At 36.7% G+C, this 15,906-nt stretch overlaps 1 protein-coding gene and 1 long non-coding RNA gene across 6 annotated transcripts in view; one reads left to right on the top strand and one right to left on the bottom strand.

Annotated features, from left to right (window-relative positions):
- Positions 1-15,906, top strand: part of GPC5 (glypican 5) — a 2,038,323-nt gene that overhangs the window by 516,172 nt on the left and 1,506,245 nt on the right. For all 5 annotated transcript variants that reach the window (XM_072622122.1, XM_072622124.1, XM_072622123.1 and 2 more), the window contains exon 5: positions 14,097-14,222. In XM_072622122.1, coding sequence (XP_072478223.1) covers positions 14,097-14,222 — 126 coding nt within the window. The remainder of the gene's footprint in view (positions 1-14,096; positions 14,223-15,906) is intronic.
- Positions 14,775-15,906, bottom strand: part of LOC140512773 (uncharacterized) — a 41,758-nt gene continuing 40,626 nt past the window's right edge. The window contains exon 3 of the long non-coding RNA XR_011969906.1: positions 14,775-15,515. This is a non-coding gene — a long non-coding RNA (uncharacterized lncRNA). The remainder of the gene's footprint in view (positions 15,516-15,906) is intronic.

Raw genomic sequence — 15,906 nt, 5'->3', positions numbered from 1 at the left:
GCCAACATCTAAGAACCTGAGACCTGTAGGAACCAAAGTGACAAAGCGACGTGGGTGGTCAAAAGTCCAAATAACTGGTTAGGGATTAGGCGATCTGGAATGAAAAGGGGGTAAAGCCAGCAGGAGAACAGATGTGAAGTCCCAATTACAAGACTGCTTTGATGACTTGATAATGAGGCATCAGTCCAGCAGTTTTTATGTGCTTCCTGAGAAGTCAGAAACCAATTCCCAAGTGCGGGTAACATGGAGCTTGCAGGTGGAGACAGATGAAATGCCCAGTTGGGATAGGGAGGAAGGGTGAGGGAAGAAAGGCATGTCCTTAATAGTAGTAAAATCCAACACAGCTAAACAAAAAGTTGTGTCTCTCTCTTCCCTCTGCCCCACCTCCATTTTGCTATATCCTTGGGAAGTAACTAAGAGTATTCAGACTATGTTCTCATTAGCATTCTAATAACTCAAACTAATCCATAACAGATATGCTGTCCTTTAGCATCAAGACCATACTTTCTCATTGTTTCCTGACATTTCATTTCGTTAGTGTTGCCTGACTGAAATTAGCAGAGTCAATATTATTGTCCAAATAATTATAATAGTCCATGATTATATAGAACTTTAAGGGACTGTATGGGTATACTACTAATTTTTAAAGATCTAGAAGAAAGCCTTTTCTAGGATTCTGTATTAAGGGTTTATGGAAAGAAATTGACAGGAACTATCATTATGTGATGACATAATGAATTTTATTTCTGTAATAGTTTAAGAGTACCCATGGTACTCTTATCACAGATTCAGTAAAGCTTTTAAAATATTAAGGTTTATAAAATACTGTACTTGCAATAACCCTGATAAAAAGATAGCATATTATTTTTCTAATTTAACTTATGGGGAAACAAAGGCATAGAGAGATTGAGTAGCCCATACTTAAAAATAAACAAACTAGTAAATATCAGAGTTGGAACTTGGATACAAGTCCAGTACTCAAACTACTTAAACCTAAGTGCTTTGGTTTTTGTATCCCCAGTGCCTTTTAAGTGACTGGAACAAAATAGCCGCTTAATAAATTATTATTTATTAAATATTATTATGTTTTGTAATAACAAACAACCTATTGCTACAGAAATAAATCAATTCTTCCACAAGAAATATGTCGGTCCAATCTAGCTTTCTTCTACCAACCAAGATTTGCTAGAGTCTTGTCCTATCCTGTAAATTATGTAGGAGATATAACGTCATTTTAATAGTAATCTTAAAAAAGCCTAAAGAAAAATAAACATTATAAAACCAGAAAATATATTTTAAAAACTAAGGTAAATTATTGTGTTTAAAATTTTGATGTATTAATTATGCATTATTAATAGTCTCTTTGGTACCCTTCCCTGCCACTCATTACTTTAGAAATAATACCTATATAAATGTATGGTTGCCTATATATAGTTGAAAATAAAAGAATGGGGAGACAGAATGTTGAATGTATCCTGCCCCCAAATGGTGGCTTTTACATATGTATGATAGGTGGTACTGCAGTGAATCATAAGTAGCTTTTATTCATTTTATTTGCAATTAGGTTTTTGTGCCTTCAGAGCAGCAATTCCCAGACTAATTTGGCCACTTAACACTTAGGGGCTTGAAATCTATTTTTAAAATTCACGTAGGGGGTATGGAATAACCCCAGGATAAATAGAATATGGGAAATTTTGGAAGAAAATAGAGAAAATTGTCTAATTTCATAATCCTTTCCCCAAATACAAGTAGAAAATACTTTGGTACCTAAATAAGTTGATGTTTAATCCTTTTCATAACAAAATATCAATGACATTGAAGTTTTCTTTCAAAAATCCTGTCTATATCACATAAAATGCTTGGACTTCTCAGAATATAGATTTGGAAACATTGCTTTAGATTTTCTGTATTTGTATGCCACAAGATAATTCTGTGGTGAGATTTTGCACAGAATGACTTCTTCAGTAATAATGTTATATTGTATGTTTGCATATCTCTCACCTATCACTTTCAATTCGGCATTTATCTGAGGATGAGTATAGAATATTGTTAAAGCTGAGAAACCACAGTTAATATAACTGTTCTCAAGTTATCCAGTAAATAATTGAAGGATGATGATGATGATGATGATGATGATGATGATGATGATGATGATAAGGAAGGAAATAAGTATTTATAGATAGTTTAAATAGTTTATAAATACTTTTTCCTTTCCTTCCCTTATTTATAAAGAACCTGTCCTATGCCTGGTACTATGCTAATTATTTTATAAATATTACCTCATTTTTATCTTTACAACAGCTCTGGGAGATAGGTATCATTATTATTCCTCTTTTATAGTTGAAGAAACTGAGATCAACAGATACTAAAGTGACTTGGCCTAAGTCACACAGCTAATAAGCGTCTGAGGCCATATTTGAACTCACGTCTTCCTGACTTGCAGGCTCGGTGTTTTATCCACTGGTCCAACTGGCTGCCTCTACCTGAATCTGAACCTAAACAGATGTTTTGGGATATAAAGAAGAGGTTGATATCCAATAATCTACTTCCTTTGATTCTTATGTAGAAAGGATGTCCTTCTATTTTTGAACCTATCAAAGATACAGGCCTTTGAAGTCAGTTATATGACATTTGTGGGGATAGAAAATGTCATGATTACATTCCTCAGCTTGACTTGTTAGACTAAGACAAAAGTTGAATTTGGAAATTATCGAAAGCTCATGTTTCACTAGCACCATCAATCACCATTTGAAGATTTCATTATTGCAGAGTAAAATCCTGTATATATTACAGTTTTGGGACATGCATTATAGGACTTTTTTGATACTGCATTTTGGGAGATAGCTTAGATAATATATTGAGGAATCCTCTGTGTGGACTTTTCAATGAGGCTTTGCAACATAGCTCTTGATTGAATTAAAATTGACATTTATAATGGCCTAAGGTAAACAGCTGGCCAAATAGAGTCCAACTACATGTTACTTTACTACATATTATATAATTTAAAGGGGCTATTCTTAATATCCATGCTGTACAAAACATAATGCAGAGAACCTTTGTCTATAGATCAGTAAAATATAGGAATACATACCTATATAATCCATATGTATAGTGGATGATAGATATGGAGGAGCACATATGAATATGTGTTCCACTTGTGCCTGCAGATCTGTTCTTATGGACCAATCTCTACTTAAGGTATGGAACATTACAATCACCACTGGTCTGCATTTGCATTCAGGAAGATTACAGAATCTGAAAAAATAATCCATCCTTCAAGCCCCCCACCCCCATGAATACTACTAGGAAATCAAGATAGAATAAAAAGGTCCCGTTTACACAAAAATATTTATAGTGGAACAAAGAACTGGAAGCAAATTAAGTCCCCATTTAATTATGGAATGACTAATCAAATTTTGGTAACTTGTATATTATTACCTTATTGTGCCATAAGAAATGATGAGTATGAAATGTTCAGGGAAGCATAGGAAAATTTATAGGACCTAATATAGGGTGAAAGAAAACAATGCATAATGACTAAATAAGTGTAAATCCAAAAAAAAAAAAAAGGAAATTTAATGTTTTGCTATGTTTACTTGATTGTGAATTCCTCCCCTTCCTACTCCATCCCCCTACCCCAAATTAGTATAATACCTGACAAATGATAGGTGTTTACTAAATGTATGTCAGCTTATTGACTTGTAATTAAAATGATAAGATAAGAGATCATCTCCCCATTCTTTGCATGAATCGAGGACTATGTAGATGGACCATTTCATATATTTTCAAAGATGCTCACTACGTTGGCAGTTTTGCTGAACCTTTTCTCCTCCACTCCTTTTCTGTTCCTTGTTATAAAGAATGTCTTGCTGGACAGAGGAAAAGTAATGGAGACCCTCAGAAATGAGGATGACATAAAAACAAAATATATCAATATATTTTTTAAAACTTATAATGCCACCATGATAGATCATGATATTCAAAGTCCATTAGAAGAAAACAAAGGAGCATTGAATCAGTAGTGAAGCACAGGGCACCATGATTATTTGTAAACAGGTAAGTCGCTGGAGTAGCACTCTAACAGTTATTCAATAGCAAGATGCCAGTATCTGCAATAGTACTTATGTAAGCTTTTAGTAAAATGGAAATCTACTCTGCTCATGGTGTATCAATCAGTAAAGATACTTTCCACAATATTTTTTCTCAGGGCTCTAGGCCAAAGTTGTTTCGATCTCAAGTCATTGTTTGAGATTAGAAGGTATATCTGCTTTATATTGCTTGATGATGTATTGTGGATTTGATATACTGTGCTTTCATAAGCTAGCTTCCTTTCATTATTATTGGGGTGATTGCAAAAACCAAAATATAATGAAAAGAATGCTAGATTTCAGATCAGAGGAGCTGGGTTTGAATTTTGACTCTTTCATGGATAATCCCCTGTACAAAATCATTTAATCTCTTTGGGTCTATTACTTCAACTATAAAATGAAAGGAGATAGAGTAGAATATTTCTAAGGTAGCTTTCAGTTCCAAATCAATGACTTATGAAAGTCTTTCAGGAAGGAACTAGTTCAAAACAGTAGGGATAATTGTCCAAAGAATTCATGCTGTTAGAACAGAATGACTACAGGAAGTTAACAAATTCCTCAGGTTGTTCAATCCGGAACAAGTGCAAAGTTACAGAGTGAAACTCAATGTCATTATATTTGGATGTAACTATTGCTCCAATTCACATGAACGTCAGAAATGTGCCTAAAGCTCTAAGGAAGAAAAGTGAATTCTCCAGTAAACAAGTTCACCCTGGAAGCTGACCAGGCCATACTTACATGCCTTACATCTGGAAATTATTCCCATGAAAGCACTAGCTAGAAGCTATATCGAGTGGCCTGGAACTGATTCTGAAATTGTAAAGTCTTTGAGTGTAACACATGCCAGACAGTCCAGCCTGATTCAGTAAGGCATCTATTTATTCTGTGGAAATTGAGGAAGAATGTGTGGCCAAGAATCGCCCTCACTTTTGTAGGATACTTCTAGGTGTGATATTTCTGGATTGTAGGAGACATCTTTCTCTACTTGTCTTGAAGCTCTCCTGACTCCATGTGAAATCATTGTGGAAATAATTCTGCCCATTAATTGCAACACTCTGATATGTAAGCACTGTTGTTTTGTTCAAGATAATACATCTACTTCAGCTGAGTTTAAGAACTTTGAAGATAGAAATTTTATCTCAGTTTTCACCATTGTATCTCATAACTCTCAAATGAAAGGCCAGATGAAACGACAATAGATGATTAAGGTTATATTGAAGCAGATTATAAAAGACATGCCAACAAAAATTTTCAATTTTCAGTTTTTCAATGGCTATGTCATTTTATCTTCAACAGCAGTAATCAGTTCTATTAAATAATGTAATGGGTGATGCTTCAACACTGCCTTCATCCGGACTTTATTGAGGATGCATCATACCAGTGAGAAAGAATTTTAGATGTTGATGGGCAGCAATTCTATATTAATGTATTTCTATAATTACTTATACCACATGAGTTACTTTTTTTGCTAGGAATTATGGGAATGAACTAAATTCCAAGCACAGAGTTCTTACTATTTGTCTTGATGCAGTTTGTGCGAGGTGCTAGAATCCAGAGCAGGGGCTGAGGAAATTTCAGGAAAATTGACTGGCAGTTGATATTCAAACCTCCAAGGAGGTTGGGTTATTACTGCAGGATTTACCAAAACAGGGTGACTAGAGCTTTGAGCCTCTCTGGACACCTCTCTCTCCAGTGGAGGAGGGAGATTACTGAGGTCCTAACACTATTGTATTTGAAATAATAGGTCTGTTATTTAAAGACCAAATTTAAGAGGGACCATATAGCACCATTATATTAATCCACTGGTAAAAAACAAAACAAAACAAAACATGAGAATGAGGGTAATTTGACAAAGGCAGAAGTGGCTAAAATATCTCCTCTGGAGTCATCTGCATTGATATTCTTTGTACTCTATTTCCTAAAGATTCCCCAATGGTAGAACAAAGCAATAATTCTTCCCCCACCTGTAAAGTAGGGGCTTAGACTAAATGCTTTCTTATTTCCCCTTCTAGTTCTCTCACTTTTTCAGTTTGAGTCATCATGACCCACCCAAATTGTTGAAGTAGACTTACTTGTTAGTTAAGATTTAATCTCAAATGAAGCCTGGTTCCTCCACAAAGGATAAAAGATTTTTGTGTAATAGGCTGTAGATTAAGTGTATATGATGGGAGCATTGTCATGGAGGAAAGAGTCAATTTTCCTCTGACTTCTTAGTGGTTTGTTCCCTTGGAGTTTCTGTAGTTGAATGGTTCATTTTCATTTCAAAAATATAAGTTTTATGTAGAATATTTTACTGGTTCAGTCCTAGTGAAGATTTGCTTTTCTCTTGATGGTGGTACAGTGGATAGAGCCCAGAGACTGGAGTCTGGAAGATTCTTATCTCTGAGTTCAAATTTGGGTTCAGACACTTACTAGCTATGTAACCTTGGACAAGTCACTGAACCCTGTTTCCATCAGTTTCCTCATCTGTAAAATGAACTGGAGAAGGAAATGCAAACCAGTATCTTTGCCAAGAAAACTCCAAAATAAGGTCACAGAAAGTTGGACATGATTGATATGTCTGAACAGTAACTTCTATTGATGACTTCTTTCAACTGTTATCTAGACCGAGGCAACAGCAGCTATCAGTATTACAGACACACAAAAACACTTCTTGAAAGAATGAAAAATGGAATTCCTTGGCTTATATACATCCCATATAACTTATCAGCATTACTTTGGCTTTGACTCACTCTCCTCACTAGTGTTTTTGTCCACAATTTTCTGATCATAAATTAGTAGAACATGCCACCAGGCTAATGGAACTGAGACTAACAGACATGAATTCTTATGAAAATCAACCAAACAGCCATAGGGAGAAGAGGCAGAGTATATGATGGTTTTTTCAAGCCTAGTGCGTCATTTTCTCTATGCCCACACCAATTTCACTTAGTCCTTGGACTCTTGGTACAGGGCTTATTGCCATGACTGCAAAGAAGTCTGTGGTTAAAGCCCTTATTTATGAGAGGTTATAAACAAGGCTTTTATGGGTCTATTTTCCAAGATTGTTCCAATAGTCCTGAGCCGAGCTGTTTTGGAAAGAGAGATTTAGATGACCCTTTTTAAAATGATGATACTTTCAGTAGAAATGTTTCTTCATGATGCTTTTAGCTATATTAGGGGTGTGGGGTCATTGAAAACTGAGAATCAGAGACATGCACATATGCTTTAATAGAGCTAACTGCGATCTGCCAGCACAGGAGCAAATAGTAAATCACCCTGCCAGAGAGAAAAGCACATGGCCTGAGTGATAGTCAGCAAACCAGGCCACACCAGGGGGCATGGGGACAATAGAAGCAGATTTCTACAAGTCTTTTCCTCCTTTTTCCTGACACTACTCCTTCCCTCCTTCCTATACTCCTGGCACATTAATGGGAAATCAAAGCAAATCCCTTAATGAGGGGGAAAACATGTCATGTGAATGTGCCCTCAGAGGACTTCCTGTGGGGAGTACAAAACCTGGAGTCACTTATCCAAGAAAAGCCTTCCTGAGGAGCTCAGCATTGATCCTTTGGTCCTAAGTGCCATAATGAGGGTTGAGTTCAGACTGGGTTCAGGCAGCAGGGTTTTTATTTTACTAATATGGGTCAAAGAATTCCTCTTTCAATTTGCAATCAGACATAAATGTCCAAATTCTAAAAAGTGCAAAAATAGACTCATCATATATGTGTATATATATATATACACACATATCTATATATACATATATATGTATGCATGTGTACATATGTGTATATATATATGTATGTGTATATATGTGTATATATTATATATACAATCTTGATTGGACATTCTTCTGCATCACAAATAAGCACAGTATCCCATGTCTCATTTATAATACAGAGTAATAATGTCTGATGGGCTAAAGCTAAGTTTTTTCCCTCTCCTTCTTCCTCTCTTTCTTCTGCTTCTTCTTCCTCTCTTTTCCCCCATTCTCTCTTCCCTTTCTCCTTACCAGAGAAATCTAACCCCAAATATTTAATAATATTCAAAGTTACCTTAATGATAAAAGTTACTACCCTGGGAGCTCAAAATCACAAATACTATTGTTTTTCAGTTCTGAAGAATCACCTTTATTTTTTTTTCTCTTTGGTTAAAATGAATAGTTTTAGTGAAGAAAAAGTTAAAAGATTAAATACCCTTACAGAAGAGATATAGAAGACATAGTTCCTACCTAGCAACATGTAATTGCGTATTTCCTCCACTGGAAAAGAAACTGACATTTTAAATGTCTTACGTTTGACAGCTGTGGTCAGACATCTCTACAGGCTTGAGTCTGCTCATTAGTGCCACATTAACCTTAACTTTGCCTCAGGCCATTAACTAGCAAACTGAACAATTTGACCTTTGTTCTTCTGAGTTTGTCAAACAGTGCTAGGCACTGCATTTAATTTGGGTTCTATATTATGTGTGTACTTACTGGTTTGGAGTGGGAGGGGAGGAATCAGTACCAATCATTAAATAAAAGAAGTGTGTTGTCTAAAATCTAGAGAGATCCCTTTCATGGAGTGAGGGTGGGGGTAGGGAAATCACTTCTTGTGAATTTCCAGAGAACTGGCTTTCATTAAATTAGAAATATTCTTCAGAAAATACTCTCTGTGAAGACTGACACATGTTTTGAACTTTGAAACACTATCCTAAGACCCAAGATGAGTATATTTTGAATTTATCTATATGCTCAGCCAGATAGAATTCAATAGTGATTGTACTTCAACCAATAGTTTTTCAACATTAATTAACCACCTATTATGTACCAGACACTGTAATAAGTGCTAGAGATACAAATAATGTATAACAGTGAGGTCCTTTGGAGTGTTAAATTTTCTCTCAGGGTACTCTGTCCCTCATTAATTTACTAGGCATTTGTTAAGCATCTGCTTTGAAGACCAGGCAGAATGGTATAGTGGATAGAGAACTGACCTTCCAGTCTAAAAGACCTAAGTTAAAAATCTTATCTCTAACACATACTAGCTGCCATTTGCATATCATTTAACTCCCCAGTGCCTCAGGACTAAGGAGGCAACATGGTGCAGTAAAAAGGCATTGAACTGGGAATCATGAGACCAAAGTTAAAAATCCTAACTCTTTCCCTAACCAGTGTGACATTTGGCAAGTCACTTAAAATTCTGGGCTTTACTTTCTTTATTTGGAAAATTAGGGTGATGGACTAGGTCATCCTTCCCATCTCTAGATCTATGGGCTCACATTACAGGAGAATTTTCAGTCTGCATCTGTGAAGGGAGGAGCGTACACATTGATGAAATCACAGGTACTTCTTTCTCTCCACCCCTCTTTCCATCCTACCACCAACAAATGAATGAATGAGCAGTATAGTTGGCTAGGTGTCACAGTGGATAGAGTTCTATACTAGTCAGAAATATCTGAGTTCAAATCCTGCCTCAGATACTTACTAGTTATGTAACCTTGTATAAATCACTTAACTCAGATCTGCCTCAGTTAATTGAAGTATAAAAATGGGGATAAGACTAATACCTATCTCTTAGGATTGTTGTGAAAATATAATGAAATAATATTTGTAAAGCACTTAGCACAGTTTCTGACACATAGTTTGAGTTATATAAATACTGATTATTATTGTTATTAAATAAACTGCATTAATTGCTGAGAGAAATTTTTAAAAAGAATGAATCTATATAATCCTCCTTCCTCCCTTGGTTAATTTTAACTGGGTTGCCATTCTGTGGCAGGGAGAACCAGAAAAGCACATTGACAAATGTGACTTCTTACCTGGTTATCACATATTTTCAGCAGTGGATAGTTCTTTATCACTGTGGTGGTCCATGTATCTCCTTTGCTTTCAGTGAACTTCAGGGAAACAAGGGCTGACCAGCTGTGCATGAGTAGTTTTAATGAGGGCTGGAAAGGTGGATGAGACCCCCCACAAAAATGGGAGTACCAGGGGCAGGTCGCCTGGAAGGAATTTGCGGACTCAAGCATTGTTGAGGTCAAGGTAAAGATTTATTACGCTTTTCAGTGGGCAAGATTTCTTAGGGAACCTGCAACCTTAGAGGGATACAGGTAAAATTTATATAGGATATTCGATAGGAAATGTGCCAAATATGCTAATTAGGTGATTCAGGGTGTTATTAGGGGGTCAAGGAGTAGTTAGTTCTTAAAGGAACATGTATTTTTGGTATCTATTGTGCAAATATTTTACCCAAAATTCATCAGGAAATAGCCAAAGGGAGGGCTACCTGGAGGTGTGATTTTAGGCCTGAAAAGTCACTAAGTCAATCAGTGGCCAAGACTGACTCAAGAATACCAGATTGCTCTCATCAGTGTCTTGTTAGACAAGATAAATGTAAGAGGGTATACTTATGTCTAAATGTAGGATACATATGATTGGTCAGTGAGTAGTAAATGCCATTTTGATTCAGTGCACAGCCAGTTCAGTTAGTACACATCTGGTTCAGACTAGTAAATTCTATAGGTGCAACTGGCTGCTGTATCAAGAAGGGACAAAATGGATGTTGCTGTTCAGGCTGTGTCCTTGGGCTGGGGAGAAACTGCCTGGGACAGTGTTTTGAGGCTAGGGAGAAATGTGATTTTAGAATTGGGGCCCAAGCATATGCACCCAAGCACCACATCAGTTTTGCTACTACCTACTTCTTCCACACTCTTCATATATGAATCTAGTCCTGTTAAGTGACCTGGGATACTTATCTACCCTACTTTCAACCTCCATATGCATAGCCTACACACATTACTTCCTTAGACGATACTTTTTGGAATGATAGACATAGAACTGGAAATTTAATGGAACCTAAATGGAGTTCATGGCAGGCAAAACCAATATATATAGGCTGCTTATTATAAAAGCTATCATTCTACTAAATTTGAGAGGTGGACTTAACTCTTTTATATTCAAATTTGATGAGACTTAAATTCCAGTCTCAATTTGGATTCAAACTAGCTGTGACCTTAGGCAAGCTACTTAACTTTTGTATATCAGTTCCTTAGCTATAAAATGAGATTAATAATCCCTATTCATAGAAGGTAGCTGAAAATCAATCTATAAACATTTATTAAGTGCTACTATGTGTTAAGGATTGTACTATCATGGGGGATACAAAAAATGTCAAATATATATGAAACAAGCTATATACAGGGAAGTCAGTAGTGAGAATATAGGAGGAAGAGTGTGTGAGGCATGCGAGTAGCCAGAGAAATTGCTTGGTGCCTAGAGTGTCTTGTTTATGGAATAGCTAGGGGCTTGGTGTTACTGGATCTGTGAGTATGCAGATAAGACTAAAGAAGACTGAAAAACTAGGAGGAAACTAGGTTATGGAGGTCTTTGAATGCCAAACATAGCATTTTGGATTGGCTATTGGAGGCAATAGGAATCCACTGGAGTTTATTGAGTGGGGGAGGGCATGTGTGTGTGTGTGTGTGTGTGTGTGTGTGTGTGTGTGTGTGTGTATGTGTATGTGTGCATGTGACAAGGTGGATCTGCACTTTAGGAAAATTGCTTTTGTGGCTGAAGGGAGGCTGGATTAGAGTGGGGAGAGACTTGGGGCAGGCAGCCCCACAAGGCTATTGCAATAATCAAGGCTTAAGATGATGACCCTGCACAGGAGTGGTGGCAATGTCAAAGAAGAGAAGGGGGCATATTCAAAAGATGTTGCAATGGCGAATCTCACAAGTCTTAGTAGCAGCTTAAATATAGGAGGTGAGAGATATTGAGGAATCCACGATGAGATTTCTGATTTTGAGGTATCTGAAAGGCCATCAAAGATGCAAGATAGTTCAGCAAAGAGACTGAGGAAGCAGAGAGAGATTTAAGAACCATAACCATAGAGATGGCAATTAAATCCATGAGAGCTGATGAGGTCACCAAATGAAGTAAGGTAGAAAAAGAAGAGAAAAGGGCCCAAGACAGGACCCTGAGGGACACCTAAGATTAGAGGAAATGATCTGGGGGAGGAGTCTGCAAAGGAGGAAGAGAAGGAATGGTCAGATAAGTAAGAGAGAAACTGGAAGAGTGGTGTTCCAAAAACCTAGAAAGAAGGGCAGAAGAGATATAAGACCGTAACTGGTGGGCATGGAAGGAACAAGTCAGGGTTTTTTCAAAGTAGGGAAGATATGGGCATGTTTGTAGGCAGTAGAAAGTAAGCCTATAGAGAAGGTGAATATAAATATCTGTATCCATAGCTACACATGTGTGTGTATAAATTCATAAGACACTATATAAAATGTTGCCATTCCATGTGCCTTTGTGTCTTCAACTTATAAACCTAATAGGATCAGACTAATGTATTGGAAGGCATCATGGTATCCTATAAGAACACTAGATTTAGAGTTTAAATTGAGTGCAAATCTTGATTCTTCTACTTAGTACTTTGTAACTCAAGTGAGTCTTTACCAAACATTTCATTACTCTGAGGCTCAGTTTCCTTCTCTGTCAAATAAGGAGTCAGATTCAATCAACTCTAGTCACTTTGAGCACTGAATATGTAATCCTGTGATATTATGATCAACATGAATCTTTCCTGATGTTATTCTATGACATATCAGTTACATTATACATGAAATATTAATTATGAACATTTCCCATGTGTGCAAATGGTACTAAAGATTTAATATGTGATGGTACATTAGGCAGCTAGGTGGTACAGGGGATAGAGAGCTGGGCCTGGAGTCAGAGACACCTGAGTTCAAATCCAGCCTCAGACACTTACTAGCTGTGTTACCTTGGGCAAGTCACTTAACTTCTCTTTGCATTAGTTTTTTCATCTATAAAATGGTTGCTATAGTACTAGCATCTACTTCTCTGTGTTGTCACGATGATCAGATGAGTTAATAATTATAAAGAGTTTAGTACAGCATAAGGCACGTAGTGTTATAAATATCATTGTTATTATTACTTTCAATTCTTGATGATTCCTTTTAGTTTGCAACTATGATACCTCTTTCTTTGAACTGTGGACAAATGTGCTCCCTGTTAGGGTCGTTGGTACTTTGGTCCAAAGCTCCCCTATCTCTGACACACCCCAAATACATATCTGTTGCTATGGTTGGTTGTTTTTTAGTGTAACTTATTTTTGTAACTTAGCAGTCATACCAATTTTGACTCACTCAACGGAACTTGAATGTGTCTCTGTCTCTGAGTTTTGAGTAAATGTCCTGATGTATCAGTTTTCCTATCACTAGTTGATAGGTTTTCTCTTTGTCTTAGCTCAAGTTAAGTGTGTTCCATACCTGGATACACTCTTAACCTCTTACTCTTAGAATTTTTAGCTTCCTTCAAGATTCAACTCACATAATTCTAAAAAAAATCTTTTCTTATTTTTCTATATTTATTGCCAAGTAATATCTAGTTGTTGCAAATTCTTGTCTAGTCACATAGATAGACCTGTTCACTTTTGGATAGTCACCAGAGAGCAATTAACCAGATCTAGCATTGTTGACAGTCTAATTATTATTGTCACTCTTCAAGAAGGTTCTTCTTAGGTTCATATTATACAAAGGAAAATTGGATGTGTGTGTCTGGAGAAAGAGCTCAGTTAAGAATGCTTAGACACCCCTAAGCGTCTGAATGGTGAGAGGCTATTGTGCATGGAAGGTCTAGGGCATCAGCAGTGCTCCTGATAGCTGCAGTAGATGAAGGGTATTTTGAGAAAAACCTAATGAAATTCAAGAAGCCAAATGGTCCCTAAAGAAATGTCATTTAGCTCTAGAGAGATATAAAGTCTCTCTTTACACAGAGAAAAAGTTCATTGTGCTGAAACATAAGAATGAATTTAAACTCACAGCACTGAAGGGGATAAAGAAACAGGATAGCTACATTTGTAGAGAAAGAATGAAAACCTGTTCAATAAGTACAGGCAGGATTCGATGAAGTTACAATAAAGTTAAATTCCAGGTAATGTATATAACAATGCATGGCATTTTTATGGGCTGTTATTATAGATTTTTGGTGTTAATTGTTTTCTTTGTTTCTCTGTTCAGAGAATTTATCAACAGCCTACGTCTATACAAGACTTTTTATGGTGGCCTGGCTGATCAGCTTTGTGTAAATGAATTAGCAGCTGCTGATGGACTGCCCTGCTGGAATGGAGGAGATGTGGTCAAAAGGTAGTTTTTCTTCCTTTGGTCTGTTTAATGCTGATAGGCATTTGTTTCCTCCCTGCTCTTTTTCCCCTGACGCTTTATTTTCTGGCTTCAAGTTGTGTGTGTGTGTGTGTGTATGTGTGTGTGTGTGTGTGTGTGTGTGTGAGAGAGAGAGAGAGAGAGAGAGAGAGAGAGAGAGAGAGAGAGAGAGATGTGTTTGTGTGTGTGTATGTGTGAGAGAGAGAGAGAGAGAGAGAGAGAGAGAGATGTGTTTGTGTGTGTGTGTGTGTGTGTGTGTGAGAGAGAGAGAGAGAGAGAGAGAGAGAGAGAGAGAGAGAGAGAGAGAGAGAGAGAGAGAGAGAGAGAGAGAGAGAGAGAGAGAGAGAGAGAGAGAGAGAGAGAGAGAGAGAGGATGCAGTATTAGGAAGTATCAGTTAAAAGTGGCATAACCCTTTTCTTTTCCAGTGTGAATTAGTGTGCTGTATTTTTTTTAAAATGACATTTTTAAAGGTGAGCTAGGCAGCTCGCATTTATTAAGTGTCTATGATGTGCTAGCTGCTGCACAAAGAAGGGAGAAACAGTGAGAAAACATGCAAGTAACTATGTACATACAAGATCTCTTTTTATTATATATATATTTCATATATACTATATACACACAAAAAACATACATTTGTGTCTGTATGTGTGTGTTTTTATACATACACATACAAATGTGATATGTATATTTTATATGTGATTAGATTATCATACACACACACACACACACACACACACATATATATATGCATATATATGATTAGATTAGGGGTAGTCTCAGAGGAAAAACAGAATAAGGGAGAGTAGAAAAAGACTTCTTATAAAAGATAGGACTTTAGCTGAGATTTGAAGGAAATCAGAGAAGCAAAGAGGTAGAGATGAGCAGGGAGATGTCCGTTGGCATGAAGGACAGTCAATGAAAACAGTCAGCTAAGAGACAAAGTGTTGTGTGTGTGTGTGATACCAAGGAGGCTAGTATCATTTGGGGCAGAATATTTGGAGGGGAATAAGAGTTAAGAAAACAGGAAAGTTAGAAGGGGCTGGGGTTAAGAAGTGCTGAAAAACTAAACATGGATTTTAGACTTGATACTGAAGTAATAGAGTCACTAGAGTTCATTGACTCTTGGGATGATGTAGTCTGACCTATGTTGTGGGTAGATCAATTTGACATCTGAACGGAAGATGGATTGGAATAGAGAGGGATACTTCCCAACCAGCAGGCTCTTGCAATAGTCCAGTTAAGAAATGATGAAGGGTCTTTGCATCCACTCCTTTGCTCTGTCAGAAGAGAGAAGGGGGCATATATAAGAGATTTTATTAAGGTAAAAATGATAGGACTTGATCTAAATTTAGGTATGTCATGGAAGCTTTTCAGGCAATTTGTCCTCTTTCCTAATAATGCGTTCTCTATAGATCATTCTCAATTACTCTCATCCAACCCTTTGAATCGACTAATTTCTGTATCATCTTAGTATTTTAAGATTATGTGTTTGAATGAAAGAAAAAAATAACATCTAATAAGAACTGACATTAAGTATGTCAGAAAGTATGCTTTTTGTATATCTATGCCAAAGTATAACTTGTAAGTCTATTATGAGTATATGCAGGTCCAAATCTGTGTTAATCAATGTGTGTAACCTTGAACAATTTTCTTTACACTCTCTCGTGC

Source organism: Notamacropus eugenii, chromosome 6, assembly GCF_028372415.1.
Source record: "Notamacropus eugenii isolate mMacEug1 chromosome 6, mMacEug1.pri_v2, whole genome shotgun sequence".
In the NCBI taxonomy this organism is placed as follows: domain Eukaryota; kingdom Metazoa; phylum Chordata; class Mammalia; order Diprotodontia; family Macropodidae; genus Notamacropus; species Notamacropus eugenii.
This window is presented reverse-complemented; position numbering and strand designations above follow the sequence as displayed.